The sequence below is a fragment of the Zalophus californianus genome, chromosome 7 (genome assembly GCF_009762305.2).
Source record: "Zalophus californianus isolate mZalCal1 chromosome 7, mZalCal1.pri.v2, whole genome shotgun sequence".
NCBI classification, from domain to species: domain Eukaryota; kingdom Metazoa; phylum Chordata; class Mammalia; order Carnivora; family Otariidae; genus Zalophus; species Zalophus californianus.
Window position 1 is genome coordinate 59,726,697 of NC_045601.1, and position 24,002 is coordinate 59,750,698.

At 35.0% G+C, this 24,002-nt stretch overlaps 1 protein-coding gene across 7 annotated transcripts in view; it reads left to right on the forward strand.

Annotated features, from left to right (window-relative positions):
* ASCC3 (activating signal cointegrator 1 complex subunit 3) overlaps positions 1-24,002 on the forward strand; it is a 337,927-nt gene that overhangs the window by 228,107 nt on the left and 85,818 nt on the right. For all 7 annotated transcript variants that reach the window (XM_027603944.1, XM_027603946.2, XM_027603941.1 and 4 more), the window contains 4 exons: positions 8,795-8,932; positions 9,011-9,131; positions 10,916-11,048; positions 14,734-14,859. In XM_027603944.1, coding sequence (XP_027459745.1) covers positions 8,795-8,932; positions 9,011-9,131; positions 10,916-11,048; positions 14,734-14,859 — 518 coding nt within the window. The remainder of the gene's footprint in view (positions 1-8,794; positions 8,933-9,010; positions 9,132-10,915; positions 11,049-14,733; positions 14,860-24,002) is intronic.

Consider the following 24,002-nt stretch of genomic DNA (forward strand, 5'->3'; position numbering starts at 1 on the left):
TCTGCTGGGGCGCCTGGGTGGCTCAGTTGTTAAGTGTCTGCCTTCGGCTCAGGTCATGATCCCAGGATCCTGGGATCGATCCCTGCATCGGGCTCCCTGCTCCACGGGAAGCCTGCTTCTCCCTCTCCCACTCCCCCTGCTTGTGTTCCCTCTCTCGCTGTGTCTCTGTCAAATAAATAAATAAAATCTTTAAAAAAAGAAAAAATAGCTGGGTCTGCCTGAGGAAATGGAAGTCCATGTTTAGCCTGTGCATAGTTCATCTCTTCCACCATGGCACCACTTAGTACATGAACCCCACTGCACAAAACACTGGAATCTGGGAGGGAGACTGCCTGATATCCTTAGAAGTGGTCATTTTGCCCACTTGACTATTAACAGCATTGTCCACACTGCTGTTAACTTTTTGGTAAACATTTTAATGGGATATAGGTAGTCTATTCTGGGACCATTCCAAAATTTCATCCACATAAAACTTGTGCCTTTCTTGCCATCTGCCTTCCAGTAGCACTCTTGTCAAGCTCCTGACCCTTTGACTAATCCAATAGCTACAGAGCGAAGTGTGGATCATCAATTCACATCATCTCTTTGCAGTAAAGTGAGAGGGAAATACTTGACACTTAGCTGTTTTGAGAGTCATCCCCAAAAGGAGCTGTGACACCACATCAGTGTACTTCATATGGTGCTGCTATCTTATGCAAAGCCATTTGTAATTTGTAATTTTTTTTCAGTCAATTTGACATAAAAAATACCCCATGGGGCCTCAGTGGGTTGAATTAGGGATAGCATGGAAGGAAAAGGCACACACATGGAGTGTTCATGAATTACCTTTCATAATCTTCCATCTGGTCCTTTTATTTCTACTAATGATGGACTGCGGCCAGGCACAGCCACATGTATAGCTGGAGAGATCAGATAGCATTAGTTCATGATCGGTAGCTTCAGTTGCAAGATTACCTGGTATCACATAGTTAGGCATTTTTTGTCTCCCACATCAAAAATACCCACAAGAGTAATCCTCTAACTTAAGTCAATAGGCAGCTCTTACCAGAATTTGTAAAGTGTTCATTTATGTAACATATTTATTGAATATCTACAACTTTACCAAGCACTCTGTTAGCCAACTGATGCCAATTCTCAAGGAGCTCAACTAGATAGAAATTTAAAAATATATATGATGAAGCAAATAATATTAATATTATAAAAATTGCTATAAAAATGAGAAATGAAATATGATAAGGGATGTGGGGCTTCTTTAAATAGAATGGTCAGAGAAGACTTCTTTAAGGAGATAACGTTTAAGCTGAGAACCAAAGCATAAGAACAAGTTAGCTACACCATGAGAGAAGATAATAGCATTTCAGGTAAAGGGAACAAGATGTTAAAGGAACTGAGATCAGCTTAGCTGGAACAGAATAAGCTAGGAGGAAAATGATAAAAATTAAGTTTCAGAGATAGGTAGAAGCCCGCTCATGTAAGGCCTTAGACCCATGGTTACAGAGCTCAGATTTTGATTCTAAGCACTATGGGAAGACAGTCATTTATTTATTTATTAAAGAAACATCTGTTGAGCTCCTTCTGCATGTTAGGTAAAGTTCCTACCCTGGGAATTAACATTCTTGTGGAGATGATTAGATAAAAAGCAAATATGTCAAATCGTGATAATTTCTGTGGAAAAATAAATAAGCAGGGTAAAGAGAAAAGAGGGTGCTGAATAGTAAAATGTTATACATTGATAGAAGTACAGAACGCCCTTGTGATGAGGGTAGCTTTGAATAGAGAACTGAAGGAAGCAAGGAAACAAACCAAACAGGTATCTAAGGGAGGGGTCTTTAATTCTCTCAGGGAATTAAAAGGTTTTAAGCTAGGCAAATTACATACTCAATTTGCATTTTAAGATCACTTTTGCTGCTTAGTGGAAAATGGATTGAAGTGGAGGTTAAGCATGGAATTAATGATGGTGGTGACCTAGGGGCCACCTAGAGTGGTGACAGTGGGAATGGAAAGATGTTTTGGCCTAGATTCACTAGGACTTTCAGATAGATGAGACATAGAGGTTGAGAAAATGAAAAGAATCAAGAATAACTCACCCATTATTAACTCTAAACATCTGAGTAAATAATGGTGTCCTTTACTGAAATGGAGAGAGCTCAAAGTAGAGGATGGAGAGGAAGGAAAAGACAGTTTTGAGCCAAGGGGGGTGGGGGGGGGTGGGGGAGAAAAAGAAAAAAGTTTTATTTTGGATGTTAATTTGTTATTTCCAAGACTTTCAGGGCAGTTAGATATAGGAAGTCTATAAAATCCACAGGAGATGTGAAATGAACATATGAACTTGGGAGCATCAGGATAGAAGCAGCCTTTACATCCAGGTAAGCACATGAGACCCTGAGACTGTGTGGAGAACCAGAGGGCCAGGCCTTGAGGGACTCAAGGTAGAGCTTGGGTAGAAAAATGAGCTGGCAAAAGGTACTGGGAAGATGAGGTCAGTAAGCAAAGTCTTAAAACATTGTAGATGAGAGGGTTTTGTGAAGGAAGGAGGGTTTAACTACTTCAAATGTTAATGGGAGCTGAGAGAAAGGAGCCGGGAAACACCGATGGGATTTAGCACTCAAACATCCTGGATGAACATGGCAAGCAGCAACTCTGACAACTCAAAATCACCACATGTTCAAATTTGATATTCTACTAAATGACAGTTTTCTTTTTTTTTTTTTTAAGATTTTATTTATTTGATACACACACAGAGCACAAGCAGGGGGAGCAGGAGAGGGAGAAGCAGGTTCACCGCTGAGCAGGGAGCCCGATGCGGGGCTCAATCCCAGGACCCTGGGATCATGACCTGAGCCGAAGGCAGACACTTAACTGACTGAGCCACCCAGGTGTCCCTAACAACAGTTTTCTATCATTCTGATTCATTTGATTTTTCATTCAACATATCTATTGACTTCTTCCTTATAGGTAAGACGTTAGTACCAGGCTTTGAAGATGGATTTGAGATTGTTGAAAATCAGAAATTAAGTTGAGTTTAATATAGGGTAACCATATTTTCAACTCGAAAATCTGTTTTATTATCAAACCAAAATAGATTTAGCTTATGATACAAAAGTCCCACCCCAAGTGCTTTCTATTTTGATCAGTTCTCAGTCCTCTTAGTGACTGACCCATAGAGAAATTATTAGGCTAACAAAATATTAAGTAACAAAACAGATATTATCCACAGATTTTCTGAGCATTGGACTTTTGAACTTAGTTGGTCCTCATGGAATAGTTGGGCAATTCGGAGCAGCCACAAAACATGAGGCTGTTTTATTTTGTCATAATTGATATCATGCATGTCCTAATGAAGAAAGAGGCAAAGGTCTTATGCTTAGTAATAATTGACATATTTATAGACTACTTTATAGTTCACTGAAGGCTTATATTAAGTCATTTAATCATGAATTCTGGGAGCGTTGTTCTTGTTATCCCAGTTTTACAGATACAAAAATTGAAACTTGAAAGAAGTAATTTCCCCAATAGCATGAAATAAATGAAGCTCAGAAACTCAAAACCGGGATAGCTGACCCAGTTTTTTCACTCTGCCATACAGTGACTGAAATCTTTGACAACCCACTGACTAGAGAAAATGGAAGAGTCACAGTGCCCATATGTGTTTTGATAGGGATGGAAATATACAGTAAAGACAGAAAAGTCAGTAGCTACAATATCAAACATGGGCAGCAGATAAGAACTGTGCCATTCTCAGTCGTGAGTGGTGATATTTTCGTTTATAAAAGAAGATACTTTTAGATATTCTTAATTTTTAGGCATAGGAGTGGAAATACTCAAATACTGAAGAATAAATAGATTTGCTAATCATCTTCATTAACTCCCCAGTTGTGAGTGTGGTACACAATTCATTATTTCAAGTCTTACCTGTTTTTTGCCCACAGTCTAAAACAGAGGCCCAGACTTAAGCCAAATGAATGATTTCATTATTTTAAGTAGTTATTTTAAGTATATCACATTCCTGTGGTAATTAGAAGGTGGTATTTTGGTTGAGAACATGGACCGGAGCCAGGCCTCTTGTGTTCAATACTGACTGCCCATTACAAGCTACTTGACCTTAGTTGGGTGTTAAGCTTCTGAGCCTTACCCCTTCATCTATAAAAAAATAATAATACTATCCTTATAGGATTGTAAGTATTAAATGCATTAAGTTACGTAATGTACTTAGAACAAGCCTGGAACAGAGGTAAATGTTCAATAAGTGTTAAATGTTATTACCATTACAGTACAGCAACCTTGAATACCTTATAAATAGATGGGTTCTTTTTTTTGCTGAAATCTCTGTGGTTAAATTTGCTGTTACTTTTATAATATTTTGCTTATGTTCCTCCACAAATTTAATTCATATTAATATAGTATTTGTTCCTTTAAAATTATGCTACCTTAGCAAATTAATTTTATAACATCCCTTTCATCAGCTTTATCTGCACTTTAAAAGCTTTTCAATATATGGAAATGCTCTCCAAACTTGTTAGAATCTGAACTCTCCAAAAGTGGAAATAAGCATAAAATGTATATTCCAGAATAACTATGAAGCACTGACTTGGATTTCCTACCAATAGCATAGTGAATTAAGTTAGAAACATTAATAAGGAAAAATCTTTAATATTTCACCCTACAAACCAGTTTTGATATTGCTATCATTAAGAATTAGGACAAGCTAAGAAGGAAACACTGAAAATAGTATTGTGTTTATTTCGCAGACATAGCAAAGATTTACATGTTATTGTTTAGATTTCATTTATATATGTAATTCACATGTAATCGTATGTTTAATTACATATGTTAATAGTATGGTAAATCATTTTGAGGTGTCATTGTTTTGGGCTTCAGAGAGGACAGCAAGGAATATATTATGAGGAGTGTTGGCAGAGATTTGAAACTTACTATCTTTAATTAATTAATATTATTTTTAAATTTCTTTTCCCTTATTAGATCAGCAGGATGTTCTAAAGAGTTTCTTTCATTTTAGTTTTTTCCCCTTCAGTCTGCGGGGTTTATCATACAGAAGTGTATTTTAAGAAATTAACACTTGGTAATTAATTATAAGGAATGTTTTAACTTTAACATCTGTACCAGATGTGATATATTTAATTATCTTTGTTTTTAAAAAGTCTTCGTAACTTTCATTATTCTTCTGTATGCTGCATCTTTTATTGAGCATTTTAGACAATTGATAAGCATTATTCAGTGGCATATGGTCTGAGTCTGACGTGCTTTGAAAAGAGTACAGAGTTTTCTGATAATGAGGATTCTGTGAAAATGGGAAAACCAGCACAACAGATATGCTTTGAGAAAGTATGGGTTTTTAGCATCTTGAAACAATATATCACACTCAAAGGGACAGAATTGGGCTGTACAATCTGTTAGCTCATTCTTGTCCAATCTGGTCTCCTCCTTTCTTTTGGAGCCAGCATTGTCATCAACTCACTGAATTATATTCTGACTGGAATGTATTTCAGGCACAGAGTAATGTATCTACTTAAATGGAATCCTATATTTCTACAAAAGCTTTTTGAGTATAATAAATTTAAAATATAAAAAAATTCTATTAAAAGTAATTGGTTCAACAGTTTACATATGTGCCTCCTCCCCCATCACCCTTAAAAAAGGGGGGGCGCTATTTAGAGGAATATAGATCTGTTTTTCTTTTATGTATAATCTCAATAATTTTTTTTGGTTTAACTATCAGGTAGTCAGTCAGACATATTTCAAAGACTGTTGGAAAGATACCTAAACATTACAACAAATGTTGGTTGAAGAGAAATGAACTGTGGAATTAAAACTTCCTCTATCAGTGTTTTAATTATCATAATTCTTATTAAAATTCTATAGCAGCCTTACTTAACAAGAATTAAGCCTTAATGTTTTAAGACATCCATTGCATGTAGTAAGTGAACTTTTCTCCTAACCCTCTAGAATGGTACTATCCATCTTTGGAAAAACTAAAAAGAATGTAATTCAGACACTTTTTGTGAGGTTTAATTCTCTCACGGAACCAGGGTTGAGAGTCTACTCTGTAGTATTCAAGATCGCTGGGTCTTTTAATTCGAAATATACTGGGTGGTGTAAATGAATTGAGTGTTATATTAGAGCTATATTATTTTATGTAAAGGATTAAATGTGATAATCTTTGTAAAGTGTTAAGCACAATGCCTGACACGTAATAAGTACTCAACAAATAATATGTATCACCATGTTTTAAGCTTTCATTATCCAAAGTTTCTCAAAAATTTTGCTTGTTATTACATCATGATCAAGATGAAACATTTTAAGCATGTAATTTAATCAGAGGTGTATAGAATTTAATTAATAGTTTATATTTTCAGACTTAACCAGGCTGTCCTGGTAGTATCTTATGCTTAATGACTACCATTACTATAAATTTTGCTTTTTTATGATGTTCAAGTAACTCAGAATTCATCCACAGTAACTATGTAATAAATGAAGTTGTTTTTTGTAATTGTCCTCATGAGGATTTTAGGTCTTTGCCAGTTCAGATAGGCAAATAGTTCTTTTTAATGCATTGATTTATGTGAAAGAGGGGGTCAGGAGAATGAGAAACAGCCTTCCCTGCTGTAGAAGGACAGAATATTAATGCCTCACCAAATCTCCTGCCATGGGATTCTGTAGCTTTCCTATAGTAAATGGTATATTTTGAGGGGTATGATTGGCATTGCCATGAAACACTATAAATTATACAAGTTATAAAATTATTGCTGTTATTAAGTTATGAAACTGAAAAAAAATCCCTGAAATTAGTTGTCACAGCAAGTATATCAGTGAATTAATTCTTGATAGTGTAAATTGAAGGTATTTATGCAGTGAACTATTGAACAAAAAAATGGATAATAGGTTGTCACTTGAGGATGGCTAACATATAATTTATGAGACAAGACAAGCACCTTTCTTTATAGCATACATATGTAGTCAATTTACTTATTCTTTGCTAATTTTAAAGGTAAAGTGGATTTATCTTAATACATTTCCATATCCTTGCTTAACAGTTTATAAAAATGAGTATTCAGGAATATCAGGTTACCATACTGTGTGAAACAGAATGAACTGTTTACATATTGCATTCAGTTTGGGGGAAGTTTATAAATAACATGATGTGTGTATGATGGAAAGATTACTTTGTCTCTATGCAGTGCTTTTTATACATTAAGAACTGTTATAAAGCCAAATTTCATCTTCCTATTTTTTGAATTATTAGTGTAAAAACAACTTATTTCCACATAAAAAAATTTGGAAAATTTTTCTTTTCACTGAAAATAAGATGGGTAAGAATGAAAGCAATTGAAGTGCTTCATATATGAATATATTGTCTTATGCATTTTTATTAAACTGCAGCAGCCAGCTAAACTTTTGTGAGATTTTTGTGAGCTGCTCATTGGTTTCTTCACAACCAGGAGAGTGAATGTATTGCAAGTATATTTGTGTATATTAGAGGTGCTTAATAGTAGAAGGAAAAAAGAAGAAGTCTGAAGACAGTGTTGGTTATTTATACTCTCAGTCTTCAGGCATATAAAAATTATACATGTACCCATTTCCAAGTTTATCCTCCACTGTTGTTCACTGTTGGAATATGGTAGGGAAGCTATAGATATAACAAAAATATGCCATTCATTTAACTGCTCATATATTCTCAAACCACTTGATTTCTACATTACTCCCCCCCATGGAGTTGTCCAAAAAGAAGATCCCCATACTGCATCTTGTATCATCATCTGCTTTAAGGACCAGTAGGAGTCTATCATTATACAGAAAGAGATTGGGCTTTCTATTTAGTTCTTTACAGGGAGTAAGTTGTATGAGAAAATAAGACTTGTTTCTGTTGCCATAAAATCTGTGTTGCATTAAATATTTTCCATGTAGAATGGAAAGTGGTAGAATATTCAGAGATAATATAAAAGTTTCAGAAACTCTTTGGACATATGAAAACTTAGTGAGCTAAACCGAAATGGCTGAAATGAAATAACTTTACTACATATATAGCTTAATAATAGCCCTAATTGATAAAGAGCCATTATAAACCAGTAAGAAAAAAAAAGCTTTCATATCCATTTAAAAAATGAAAAGATAATTTACCAAAAAAAAGCTAGTAGATATGAAAAGTACTGTATGGTGACTAACATAGAAAAGAAAAGAAAAAAGAAAAGAAAAAGAAAAGTATTTAACTGCACTGTTGATCAAAGAAATGAAAAGTGAACAAAAATATACCAGTTTGATTTTTTTAAATAAAGAAGCTGAGGCTCAGAGAGGTTATATGACTTGCCCTGGGTCATTAAGTTCAGTTAAGAAAGCCTAAATTTGAATGATTCCTGACTGTTCAGTGGGATTATGACTGATTTTTTGCATTAATTTTTTTGTCCATATTTTCTAAATTTTTAGCAATGAGCCAAAAAGGTGGAAGGTTTTTCTATTACAGAAGGTGAACAAGACACTGAAACATTTTAGGCAACATTATATCCTTTCTAATAGTTGTTACTCATTTAAGGAGATATTGCATTTATCCACAGATTTTTTTTCCTTCATGCATGAGAATAAAATGGATAACATTAAACTTTAATTCATTTAGGATATACATTCTCACTAACTAGTTTCAATTAATTTAACTTTAATCATAACTGTAGATGAGGCCTATATTTTTATTTTATGTAGTATATGAATCAAAAAACAAAACAGTCAATTATAATCTTAGAATGAAAATTTCACCTACATCCTGTCATTGTGCTTCTATTTGCAGATGGAAAACATCATTGGAACACTAAGAGATTCCAACCTGAAGCTGACACTTGCTTTCGGAATAGGAATGCATCATGCTGGACTACATGAGAGGGACCGAAAAACAGTAGAGGAGCTGTTTGTAAACTGTAAAGTTCAGGTATTTTATTTTTCATAAACAGATATTTAAATGTAACTTTAAAAGTTATATTTTAGTTAAATATATTTTATTTTCTAGGTTCTGATTGCTACAAGTACATTAGCCTGGGGTGTAAACTTTCCAGCTCATTTAGTAATTATTAAGGGAACAGAATATTATGATGGAAAAACAAGACGTTATGTGGATTTTCCCATCACAGGTAATTTTTTTTAAATTTACAGATATAATAAGCTTCTATTTTCACCTTAATCTGAATTTGCATGCATTGAATTGTAGAGTTGATCACATTTGAACATATATGATGAACAAATTGTAAATTTTTGTTTCCAGTGCAAATACTGTTCAAAGTATTGAGCCGTTTTATTTACTTTTATGTACCTAATTTGTTAATAAATATCAAAAGCATAACTAATGGTTTCAAATTCACAAATAGATAAAAAGTACTGACTAATAGCTATTAGTGACTTAATAAATTATAGTTCAACATTATACTGTTTAATTTTAAATCTGTTTCACTAGAAATACTTCCATGGCACTTGTAGAACCAAAGGGTTTGTTGCTTCAGTGTGTCCATGAACATTCTTTTTTTTTCTTTAAGTTTTTTTTATTGTTATGTTAATCACCATACAATTACATCATTAGTTTTTGATGTAGTGTTCCATGATTTATTGTTTGTGCATAACACCCAGTGCTCCACGCAGAACGTGCCCTCTTTAATGCCCATCACCAGGCTAACCCATCCCCCCACCCCCTCCCCTCTAGAACCCTCAGTTTGTTTCTCAGAGTCCATCATCTCTCATGGTTCGTGTCCCCCTCCGATTTACCCCCCTTCATTCTTCCCCTCCTGCTATCTTCTTTTTTTTTTCTTAACATATATTGCATTATTTGTTTCAGAGGTACAGATCTGTGATTCAACAGTCTTGCACAATTCACAGCTCTCACCATAGCACATACCCTCCTCAATGTCTATCACCCAGCCACCCCATCCCTCCCACCCCACCCCCACTCCAGCAACCCTCAGTTTGTTTCCTGAGATTAAGAATTTCTCATATCAGTGAGGTCATATGATACCTGTCTTTCTCTGATTGACTTATTTCAGTCAGCATAACACCATCCAGTTCCATCCACGTCGTTGCAAATGGCAAGATCTCATTCCTTTTGATGGCTGCATAATATTCCATTGTATATATGAACATTCTTTTAACATATTTTAAAACTTGATAAAAGCATTGTCAATGAGTTCTGAAGAGGGAAATATACTGTGTGTATTTCCACTCAATGATTACATGTAAAAACTATATCTCTAAATCCTTTTTTACCTCAGAGATTCCTGCAGTATAAAAGAAAGAACATTTATACCATAAGTGAGAAGAGGGTGAGGCCTAAATGGACTCATGGGGTGGGTTCCTGGGGAAAAATAATCAAATTAATCTGCTGAAGAGATTTACCCATATATGTCTTACTTTTTCTTGTTTAATTAAAATAGTAATAACTCTTTTCTTAAGATTTTATTTATTTGAGAGAGAGAGAGCACACACAAGCAGGGGGAAGGGCAGGGGGAAAGGGAGAGAATCTCAAGCAGACTCTGCTGAGGGTGGAGCCCAACGTGGGCCTCAATCCTACCACCCTCAGATCATGACCTGAACCAAAACCAAAAGTCAGATGCTTAACCAACTAAGCCACCCAGGGGCCCCTAGTAATAACCCTTAAACAGCATTTTTAAGCATTTAACTAAAGGAAACGTCATTCTTACTTTTACAAACAGTAAGAGAGACCCTTTTCAGGGATTCAATTTCCTTTCAAAATGAATTGATTATTTAATTATTAGGGAACTCAACAGTAGGCATCAGAGATAATATGCACACTCTTAAAATATTCTGTATTCTTGGTTATTTTGTTGTGTTCTCAAACATGCTATAATCACTAAATATACCTTGTGCTATCTGCCACATTGTGGAATACCTCTTGTTCTCTTTTTTATAGATGTACTCCAGATGATGGGGCGTGCTGGGAGGCCTCAATTTGATGACCAAGGCAAAGCTGTAATTCTGGTTCATGACATAAAGAAAGATTTTTACAAAAAATTTCTTTATGAACCTTTCCCGGTAGAGTCAAGGTAAATTTTGCTATAAATTAATTTAAATGGATTCATGGCATGGCAAGTTAATATTTATCTCATGATATTTTATTAGATAATCAGGAAAAGTTCTAGTTCAAAAGAATTATTTGAAATGAAACTGAATTATCACTGTAAGACAGAATTCAATTATAATTTCATTTTTAAAAAACCTTTTAAAAGAAGCAGTGCCATGCAGTGTTGAATCACACGAACTCTGGAGCCAGATAACCCGGGTTCATATCTGAGCTCCACTACTTCCTTCCTTGATCTTCAGCAAGTTACTTGATTCCTCAGTGCCTTAGTGCACCTATCTTTAAAATGGAGATAATAGCAACACTAACTATCTCATAGGTTACTTGTAATGATCATATGTATAGTGCTTATACCAGTGCTATCCCATAGTAAGCATTTAATAACGTTTTAGTTTGATGTGCATTTTTGTACTGTAGTTAATAAAGAAATATCCAAAATAAAGAGACTTGTAATGAATAATTTAGGCTACTGCCTTATTTCAAAATTATCACATACTTCTCCGTGGCCCAGTAAACTACCTCTTTGACAAAGGCTTCCCTCATTTTCTCAGTGGAAAATAGCCTTTCTCCCTCTGATTTATATATTTTTATTTATAACTTTTGTCATAAATAACTTTTTTATTGTTATGTTAATCACCATACATTACATCATTAGTTTTTGATGTAGTATTCCATGATTCATTGTTTGCGTATAACACCCAGTACTCCACGCAGAATGTGCCCTCTTTAATACCCATTTCCAGGCTAACCCATCCCCCCACCCCCTTTCCTCTAGAACCGTCAGTTTGTTTCTCAGAGTCCATAGTCTCTCATGGTTCGTCTCCCCTTCCGACTTACCCCCCTTCGTTTTTCCCTTCCTGCTATCTTCGTCTTTTTTTTAACATATAATGTATTATTTGTTGTCTTTCTTAATGTACAGTATTCTAACTGCAAAGACAGCACATGTTTCTAACTGATAGTGTAAACAGTTACTGGAGTTTTTATTCTAAGTGTTAATGTTCCATTTTTTTAATTTAGAAAGTCTAAAAACATGGATTCACTTAACACTGTGCTGAGAGAAAATTTATGATCCTATATATAATATATATCATATTATATATAAACATATATAATATGATATATGTATGTTTTAAAAGAAAGCATGAATAATGATCTAAATGCCATCTCAAAAATTTGGGAAAAAAATTAACAAATTGAACTCAAAAGAAAAGAGAAGAGAAGAAAGATAAGAGCAAGAATCAAAGATTTGAAGCCAAATATACATTAGAAAAACATCAAAAAGTCAAAAGTTGGTTTTTTGAAAAGAATGAAATCGGTAAATCTTTAAGTCTGATCAAAAATACAGAAAGAAAGAATGAACAAAATAATATTAGCAATGAAAAGATCACAGGCATTAAAAAGATATTATGAAAAACATTATGCAAGTAATTTTAAAATTTAGATCAAATGATAAAATTCATTAAAAAACTTATCAAACTGAGGGTTGCTGGAGTGGTGGGGGGTGGGAGGGATGGGGTGGCTGGGAGATAGACATTGGGGAGGGTACGTGCTATGGTGAGCGCTGTGAATTGTGTAAGACTGATGAATCACAGACCTGTACCTCTGAAACAAATAATACATTTTATGTTAAAAAAAAAAAAGAAGATAGTAGGAAGGAAAAATGAAGGGGGGGACATCGGAGGGGGAAACGAACCATGAGAGACTGTGGACTCGGAGAAACAAACTGAGGATTCTAGAGGGGAGGGTGTGGGGGGATGGGTCAGCCCAGTGATGGGTATTAAGGAGGGCACATATTGCATGGAGCACTGGGTGTTATACGCAAACAATGAATCATGGAACACTACATCAAAAACTAATGATGTAATGTATGATGACTAACATAATAAAATAAAATTAAAAAATAAAATAAAAAACGTATCAAACTGACAAAAGAAATAAAAAATCTAAATGATCTCTTATTTATCAAAGCAATTGAATCTAAAACTTAAAATCTTGCCATAAAGAAATCTTCAGACTCAGATGCTTTACTAGTGAATTCTTCGTAACGTTAAGGGTGAAATAACATCAGTCTTAAATGAACTTTTCTTAATAGTAGAGAAGATAAGACTATTTGCCAACTTATTTATAAGATCAGAGTTAACCATGATACCAAAACCTGATAAGAAATTTACCAAAAAGGAACATTAACAAACCTGTAACTTTCATGAATATAAATATAGAAATCCTAAACAAAACATTAGTAAATCAAGTTATGTATAATTTATTTTATAAATGTGAAGTTGATTTATTATTTGAAAATAAATTACTATAATTTACTACGTTAGCAGGAAAAAATGAGAAAATCATATGATTATTTCATAGATTTAAAAAAAACGTATTTGAAAAAATTCCACATCAATTTATAATAAAAACTCTTAGCAAACAGGAATATAAGGAAATGTCCTTAATCTGATAAAGAGTAAATCTACTGCAAACATCATAATTAATAATGAAATATTGAAAGTTTTCCCTTTGGAATAGGGAATGATACAGTAATATTGTTCTCCCCACTTCCAGTAAGCATTGTACTAGAAGTCCAAGCCACTGCAGTAAGGTAAGGAACAGAAGTCAGAATATTCTTTTGAACAACGGTAGTGACTAAACAGCACAAAATGAGGGCTTCTGGGGAACTGGAAATACTTGATCTTAGTGTTGGTTACACAGGTGTATTCACATTGCGAAAATTACTTGAGTTGTACATGTATGATTTATGTAATTTTCTATATGTGTATTTCAGTAGTTAACTAAAAATTTTAATTTTGTACCTTAATATGACTATTATTAATACTTACCTATCATGGAGTATTCCATAGTGTACATATTAACTTCTCTATTAATGGGCCTTTCGAGAGTTTCCTATTTTTTTTCTTATGTATAATGTTGCAGTGAAGTAATTTGCTTCCCTACCCTCATCTATAAATGTTTCTCTGGCAGGTGATAGTGAAAAGTGAAATTGCTGTGTCATAGAGATCATTCAAATAGATATTGCCAAGTTGCCCTCCCAATTGAGTATACAGATTTATACTCTGCTACTGATGAATTGAGAGTAGTATAGAAATTTGTGTTGTTATTTTTTTAATCATATAATTGATTACCATTTTCTCATGTTCTTAAACATCCTTTGCAAAAACTGTTTTTAATACCAGCATATTGTCCCACATACCATAATTTATTTAGCCTTTTCTTTTGTTGGACACTGCTTCCCCTTTTTTTTGCATTTTACATAAGAAACTAAAATGAACATTATGTTATGCTAGTCTTTCAACACATCTGATCATCTTTGAATACTCTGCAACACCTAGCACAATTATGTTTCATAGGACTGGGAACTTAACATTCACTGAATAAAAGGAATATGTATCTTTACTCTCTCATAACTGTCATCCCTTTCCTGCCAACTCTCCTTTCATCAACCTCAATACTATTCCAGAACCCCATAGGTATACTCTTCCCTACTCTCTAAGTCTTCTGTTGCCCACTCTTACCTTTCTCTTTTTGGCTCTCATCTTCTCCTGAAAGTTACTAGCCCCATTCCGTCAGCCTGCTATGTGAGATAAAGTGTGTTTCATTTAATGTTCATGTATGTTTCCCATGTCTTGTTCACTATGTAGCTTATTGGGAGTGCTCTCTGACCATTTAAATGCAGAGATTGCCGGTGGTACAATTACATCTAAGCAAGATGCAATGGATTATATTACCTGGACCTACTTTTTCCGACGTCTTATCATGAACCCCAGGTAAGTGCAGGGCAGCTATATATCATTCTGTTTCACACTGAGCGAAATTATGTTTGAAAGTAATAATCCCTAAATTTCAGTACATAACAAAAAAGTCAGAACTTTGGGCATTCTAGGTATATGAATTTTCGCAGAGAATCACATGATATCTCTGATATCACAATATATTATGATATATTGAAAATGAATAATGGTATGCATTTATTGCTTAGCTTATTTTAGTTAACTTAGGATATCCTTGAGGAGTTTGCTCTGTAGTAAGGGCGACAGGACACCCGAATTCATTAAGAAATATGCTAAACTAGATGGTAGTTACTGCCTTAGGTACAGTTGGAATTCAGAGAAGAGTGAGGCTTGTGCAGTTATAGAGGGAAGACTTTGTCAGGCATCTGTAATGGTTAATAAGAACCCTGCAGGAGGAAATAAAATTAGGGGAGTTGTTGTGGAGTGTCTTTTACTCTCAGGCAGTATAGGTAGATCTTCTTCCTTGAGCACCTGTTTTTCAAATGTTATGTAGATTTTGAGGGTAAAAATTAGTGTACATTATCCCCTATCTTCAATGGCTGATCTTTTAATGTGGGAAAAAGACTTATAAATGATTACAGTATAAATCATAAGTACTCTAAAAGAACTGTATTAAGCCTATGAGAGTAAAGTCTTCACAGAGAGGTGATACTTCAATTTTGAATCTGGAACAGGAGTAGAAAAGGTAAGAGGCACAAAAATACTATATGGACATAGGCCCTTGTGGCTTGAAAGGGCATTTGTAGAGTGCCAAGAAGTTTGATGTAACCAGAGCTTGAGAGTATGGAGGTCAAAAGATTGTCTTGACCAGAAAGTGGGCCACTCACCAGAGAGTAAATGGCCTATATGTCATGCTAAGGAGTTTACATCTGATCCTATTGGCAGTGGTGAGTTTTTAAACATGGTTTAACATCCCCAAATTAGGTTTGGTTTGTTTCAGTCTTAATGACACTATGACACTATGGTAGGGAATGAGCTGGAATGGGAGACATTTAAAGCAGGAAGACCAGTTAGGAAGCTGTTTAATAAGAAAGGTGAATAGGACCTTAACAGTTGCAGAAGGAATAGAAGGAGGGCCAGAGATGGGGGACATTCCTGATAGATTAGGAAATATCAAGGCATTGTAAGGTCTTGAACAGAGAGATCATGATGAAAATGTCATTACCAAATCTTATCTCTTGGTACCTTAAGAAATTTGTTTCGTGTTTCAGCCAACATTTCCACTCACATAGATCTGAGTTTGAAAATATGGTGACAGTTTTCTGTTTCCTCAGGACTTAGGGCTTCTGGATTAGATACAAGATATCATTTGGGAACACGAATATGGAATTAGTGAGGTAGCCATCCAGCACTGCAACTTTACCATAGCAAATACATTGCAGGATTAGAATTGTGGAAGGTGTACTGGGATAGACTTTACATGTACTATGGCCCAGCCTTCTTGTTTGATACTGAAAAATGGGAGGTTGGAAACTTAAAGTGACTTGCTCTGGATCCCAGAACTGCTTTGACATAAAACCAGAACTTAACACCATAGGTTTTCTGACTCAACTCTTTTTTTTAGAGGAACGAATGGCTTGGTGTTTAACTGTAGATGTATTTCTTTTTCTTATGTCATAAAAGATAGAGGCGATTAATATTGTGGAAAGAGATTTGAACATGGAATCAGAACACTAATTCCTGTTTTAGCACTACCCTTTACTGTTTGACCCTGAGTCACTTCACCTCTCAGCTTCCCTTTCTTCATCTGGAAAGTGAGTAATAGCCTACCTCCCTCACAGGATCATGTTGAGAATCAAATACATGCATTAAAGTATTTCTAAGTTTTGTGTTAATTATGAAGAACATAATTAATATTGATTAGTGAGCTGCTAGTCCTGTACATTCAGTTGCTTTACTAGTCCATACCATCCTAAAGAATCTAGTTTAGAGACTAAGAACCTAATCATTTGTCAGTTTCTCTGATTAGCAAACAAGGAAATAATTCTCTGAGTTCTTTAAACTGGTTCAAACTGAGTTCAAATTTAAATTGAGTTCTTTAGCAAATTAGAGTTCTTTACTGAATCCGCAGATACACTGAACTTTGTGTGTGCATCTACTTTTCTTAAACTTAAAAAAAAAATTTTTTTTAACTTTCAATTAGAAACGATTTGTGACTTTAAAACAATTACAAAAATAGAGACACTGTATAGCCTGCGCCCACCTTCCTCAAATGTTAACATCTTACATGACGGTAGCACAATTATCCAAACCAGGAAATTAACATTTATGTCTTACTATTAATTAATCCACAAACTTTACTCAGATTTTGTCAGTTGTCCCACTCATGTCCTTTTCTGTCCAGGATCCAATTTTGTATCCTACATTGCATTTAGTTCTGTCTCCTTAATTCACTCTAATGTGTGGCATTTTTTCAGTATTTGTCTACTATAACCTTGACATGTTAGGAGAATACTGGCCAGTTATTTTGTAGAATGTCCTTCAGTTTGGGTCCTACCAAGAGGGAACTGAAACAGACGTCACTTCCTGTTGTTCTGGTTGCAAACTACCTTCTACTTAATATGGTGAGAAAAATCCACATGCAACTATAATAAACAGTATTAATAAGGACAGAACAAGAAGTGTGGGGGAGGTTAGCCCAGTGAACAAAGATGAAATCTTGAGGGGATGTACTTGGTTTATAACTTAAAGAAATTATATTGCACCTCTGAGCCTGGGGACTTCTTGGGTATTGACAGTTTAGGGTATCTCCTGCTCATATGATTGTAGTGCATGTAAATAGTGAGTATTCTCTAGTTCACATTGCCTCACCTACTTTTACCTGAGGGCCATCTTTGCTAAGGGAAAATTCTAGCTCTGGGAGTCAAAGGATGCATTAGCTTAGGGCACTTGGTTGTTGTGGCAGCTGCTTTTCTTGCTGCCCCAAATAAAAGCTAGGTTTCCTCTACTACCACCACCAACACCACCAAGGAGACATTAACCCATACCACTGCTAGGTAAGAGGTTTCTCTCACTTTCATGCTTTTGCTGTCACTCTTCTGCCTGCCTGCAGTGCCCTCTCCAGCCCTTATAACCATCCAAGTTCTAACAGTCTTAAAAGTCCAGTCATATATTGATAAATGCACTTAAATTAATTTTCAGGAGGTGATGGTCTATATACTCTTGACTATCCTTATCAAAGTTGCTAGTTCTTTTTAGAGTAGTCACCTGAACATATTTTGAGATACCTAGCTAGGTTGAGACTAAGACTGGTCTTATCCTGAAGTAGAAACCTGTGCCCAAGCTGTTGCCATTTGAATTAATCAGTCCAGAATAGGTACAGCAATAAATTTTTTTGAAGGGCTATGATGACATTTTACACAAAAAGAGAACAAGCAATCCTAAAATTTGTGTGGAACCACAAAAGACCTCGAATAGCCACAGCAAACCTGAGAAAGAAGAACAAAGCTGGAGGCATCACACCTCTTGATTTCAAACTATATTACAAAGGTATAGTAATCAAAACAGTATGGTATTGGCATAAAAACAGACACATAGATCAATGGAACAGAGAGCCCAATAATAAGCCCATACATATATGGTCAATTAATTTACTCAAAGGAGCCAAGAATATAAAACGGAGAAAGTATAGTCTCTTTAGTAAATGATATTGGGAAAGCTGGATATTCACATGCAAAAGAATGAAACTGGACCCATATATTTCACCATGCAGAAAAATCAACTCAAAATGGATTAAAGACTTGAAGGTAAGACCTGAAACAGGAAAACTGCTAGAAGACATAAAAGGTAGTGTCCTTGACTTTGGTCTTAACGATGAGTTTTTGGATTTTACACCATAAGCGGAGGCAAAAATAAACAAGTGGACCACATCAAACTAAAATGCTTCTGCGCAGTAAAGGAAACCAGCAAAATGAAAAGGCAACCTACGAACTGGGAGAAAATATGTGCAAATCACATATCTGATTAGAGGTTAATATCCAAAATATATAAATAATTCATACAACTGAATAGAAAAAGAACAATCTGATTTAAAAATGGGCTAAGGGGGCGCCTGGGTGGCTCAGTCGGTTAAGCGGCTGCCTTCGGCTCGGGTCATGATCCCAGGGTCCCGGGATCGAGCCCCGCATCGGGCTCCCTGCTCAGCGGGAAGCCTGCTTCTCCCTCTCCTTCTGCCTGCCTCTCTGCCTACTTGTTCTCTCTCTGTATCTCTCTGCCAAATAAATAAATAAAATTTTTAAAAAAATAAAAATAAAAATAAAAATGGGCTAAGGATCTGAATAGACATTTTTCTAAAGAGGACGTACAGATGGCCAGTAGGTACATGAAAAGGTGCTCGACATCACTAATCACCAGGGAAATGCAAATCAAAACCATAAGATATCATCTCACACCCTAGAATGGCTAGTATCAGAAAGACAAGAAATAAGTGTTTGTGAGGATGTGGAGAAAAGGGAACTCTCTGCACTGTTCGTGAAAATGAAAATTGGTGCAGCCACTGTGGAAAACAGTATGGAGGTTCCTCAAAAAATGAAAAATGGAACTACCACATGATCCAGCAATTCCATTGCTGGGTATTTATCCAAAGAATATGAAATCACAGTCTCAAAAAGATATCTGCACTCCCATGTTCATTGCAATATTATTTACAATAGCGAACACCTAGAAACAACCTGAGTGTCCATCAGTGGATGAACAGATAAAGACATGATACACACACACTCACACTGAAATATTATTAACCAAAAAAAAAAAAAAAAAAAAAAGGAAATCCTGCCATTTGCAATAATATGGATGGACCTGGAGGGCATAATGCTAAGTTAAATAAGTCAAGCAGAGAAAGACAAATACTGTATGTTGTCACTTGTATGTGGACTCTACCAACAACAGCAAAAAGAAAAAAAAAAACCTCATAGATACAAAGAACAGATCATGGGTAGGGTGGGCAAAATGGGTGAAGGAGGTCAAAAAGTACAAACTTCCAGTTATAAGATAAATAATCCTGAGAACCTAATGTACAGAATTATAGTTAATACTGTATATATATTTGAAAGTTGATGAGAGAGTAGATCTTAAAAGTTCTCATCACAAGAAAAAAGTTTTTAACTATGTAAGGTAATTGTTGTTAACTAGACAAATTGTGGTAATCATTTCACAATACAAACATATATCAAATAATTATATTGTATAACTAAAACTAATACATTATTACATGTCAATTATGTCTCAATTAGAAAAAAAAGCTATGGTCAGCAACTGGAGGTAGTAGCAACATAAATAATGATTTCTAGTCTCAAAAATCATAGAATTGCCTTAAAATGGTGAGGTAGAAGCATTTAAAAAATTAAATCTAAATTCCTTAATTCAGTAAATGTTTATTGAGTGCCTACTGTGTGTCAAGTACTATTCTAGACATTTTGAAGATGTAAATAAAAAACTTTCTGCTTTCATGACACTCTTATTCTTTTAGCAGAGACAATGAGTTTAAAAGTTAAGCTGATACAAATCCAAACTCCAGTGAGATAGCACCTCACACCCGTCAGAGTGGCTAAAATTAACAACACAGGTAACAACAGATTTTGGTGAGGATGTGGAGAAAGGGGAACCCTCTGGCACTGTTGGTGGGAATGCAAACTGGTGCAGCCACTCTGGAAAACAGTATGGAGGTTCCTCAAAAAGGTTAAAAATAGAACTAACCCACAATCCAGCAATTGCATTGCAATGTTACAACATATTTACCTAAAGGATACAAAACTACTGATTTGAAGGGATACATGCACCCCGATGCTTATAATCACTTTTTTTTTAAAGATTTTATTTATTTATTTGAGAGAGAGAGAGAAACAGTATGAGAGGGGAGAAGGTCAGAGGGAGAAGCAGGCTCCCCACTGAGCCGGGAGCCCGATGTGGGACTCGATCCCAGGACTCCGGATCACGACCTGAGCCGAAGGCAGTCACCCAGCCAACTGAGCCACCCAGGCACCCCACCCCGATGTTTATAGCAGCATTATCAACAGTAGCCAAACTATGGAAAGAACCCAAATGTCCATCAACTGGTGAATGGATAAAGAAGAAGTGGTGTATACACACACACACACACACACACACACACACACACACACACACACACAGGAAAATTACCCAGCCATCAAAAAGAATGAAATTTTGCCATTTGCAATGACATGAATGGAACTAGAGTATACTATGCTAAACAAAATAAGAGAAAAACAAATACTATATGATTTCACTCATATGTGGAATTTAAAAAATAAAACAGATGAACATAGGGGAAAAAAGAAAAAAAGGGGCAAACCATAAAACAGACTTTTAACCAAAGAGAACAAACTGAGGGTTACTGAAAGAGAGATGGGCTGGGGGGATGGCTTAAATGCGTGAAGGGTATTAAGGAGGGCACTTGTAATGAGCACTAGGTATCGTATATAAATGATGACTCACTAAATTCTGTACCTGAAACTAATATTACACTGTATGTTAACCAACTGGAATTTAAATAAAAACTTGAAAAAGAAAAAAAAATGTTAGGTTAGAAAGTTATGAATGCTTTGAAAAAAAGAACATGGTACTGAAGACCAGGAGGCCAAGTGGGTGGAGTGGGAGGATTATAGTATTAAATAGGGAGACAGAGCGGGCCTAATTAAAGGTGCTAAAGAGGGAAATGGGGAGATGTTGGTCAAAAGATACAAATTTCCAGTTATAAATGCTGTAATCTACAGCATGATGACTATAGTTAATAATACTGTATTGTTAGTTTTGTTTTTTTTTTTTTTTAAGAAGGTGCTGACTTTTGAATAAAGACTTAAAAGGGATGAGAAATTTGGCCACAGGAATATCTAGGGAAAACATTTCAGACCAAGAGAACAGGAGAGGTTCTAAGGCATGCATGTCTGGTGTATTCAAGGCATGGAGAGGAGAAGTTGTAGCTGATACAGAGTGAATAAGGGGTAGACAGTAGCAGGAGATGAGATTAGGGATGTGGGCGATTGGTGGTTGTACCAGTCATGTGAGACCTGAGCTGAGACACCATGGGAATGACTTTGACTTATCAGTGATATAAGAACCATTGTGGGGTTTTGAGTAGAGAAGTGACAGGATCTATTTGTTATATAAATCTGGTCAATTATAAATGTTAAAAAATAATTTAAACTAAACTGTTGAAAGACAGAAATTCTCAGATTCAATTATTTTATATCCAGCTAAACAGATTTGTAAGAAACATCAAATCAAAGTGCTATAGAAAAGTTGAAAGTTAAGGATTGAAAGAAGATATGAGGGACAGTAACAAAAAGAAAGCAACAGTTGCAGAATTAAAATCTGAGAAAATGAAATTCAAGGTAAAGAAGAACTAAAAAGGACAAAGAAGAATGGTCCATATAGATAGCAAGCATAATCACTAAATAGTTATAGTATACAAATTTTTAGGTAACTAAAAACATAGCATCAAAATACAGAAAGCAAAAACTGATAGAAATTCAAGATGCTAACTAAATTACAATCATGTTGAGAGACTTGAACACCTCTTTTGAAAATCAGCATTCCAAAGAAATATAAAAAGTACTTTGTAAAATAGAGGGTTTGATTAACAGTATCTTTGAATATGTGTATGTATCTTTATATTTCTCCTCCCCCAAAAGAATAAGGCTTCTTATAAATACTCATCAAAATTTATTTATAAAAATACACTATGTACTAGGCCACAAAGAACAACTCAGTGTATTTCAAAACATGGAGATCATAAGGCTACATTCCCAGTGTATAATGCTGCAATAATACCAGAAATAAACAAGAAAAAGGATGGCAAAGGCAATCTACCTGCTTGGGACTTAACTATTTTTATTCTAGTGGAGGGTGAAAATTTATTTTAAAGGTAAAGACTAGAGCTATAAAAAAATAAAAGTAATATATAACAAAGTCAGTGAATTTCTCAGTCACAGCACAATTCCAAGGAGTATTCATATCTTTAGAGCATCTACAAGATAGCATAAATGCTTGAAAACAAAATAAGCATTCATCTCTAGGAACTAGATGAACATTAGCAAAACCACACATATGAGAAAGGAATTTATAAAAGTAAAAATTGAAACTAATAACGTGAGAAACAAAACATACACTAACATTATTTATTATCTATTATACTTGAGTTGTTTTAAGAGCCTCATTTAGTATTATTATGATCCCCATTTTGTAGATGAAGGGACTGAAGCACAGGGAGATTGAGCAACTTGCCCATAATCACACAGCTCCTGAGTGACAGAGGGAGCATTGGAATTTGGCCACTCTGGCTCCAGGGGCCACAGTCTCCATCCCCAGGCTCATTATCAGGTCCAGAACCCAAATATTCACACTCGCTCTCCACTTCTTCCAGTGCTATGCTGGAAAATGTGTTCTTTATGGAAACCATACCATACAGATTTTGAACGTGTAACACTTTTGTTCATTTGATGAAAAAAAAAAAAGTGTCAGTTTTAATATCTATACCTTTACATCTGGATAAAAATGAGAACGTGCCTAAATCAATTTTTATGATTTGTGTATTTTATTTATAAAATAATTCTGCTATAGTGAAGCTCTACAATCAGAAAGAATTCTGATTGGCTCTTGATTGTATCTTCTTATTATTATTGTCTGTTTTAAAATCACCTGTTCCATAATCTGGAAGCAAAGAAAGGCACAAGATTTCAGGAAATTGGCAAATTTTTCCTACTTATTTTTAGATATATTAGAAGTTTCAAGGAAGCTAAAATCTTATATCATGTGTAGTTTTAATTTATCCTTAATACTCCCTATTATTCAGTTTCATAAATTGAGATTTGACTTTTGGTTGGGTGGGAGAGGCATATATACATGTATGTGTGTGTTACAAGGAGAAATTGAGGTTTATTTAAAATAGAAAAGACAAAGACCACTTCCAAAATACGGTCATACATAAATAGTAAATATGACCTAATTCTCCAGCTCCCTTCATTTAGTCATACTACTGGAAGATACCCCCAGCACACTACCACCAAAAGTAGAACTTATGTTGACAAAGATTCTGCCACTGTTCCTGGATTGTTCTCTATGTGTCTGTTTATATTCTCATGTGTGTGTGTGATATGTATATA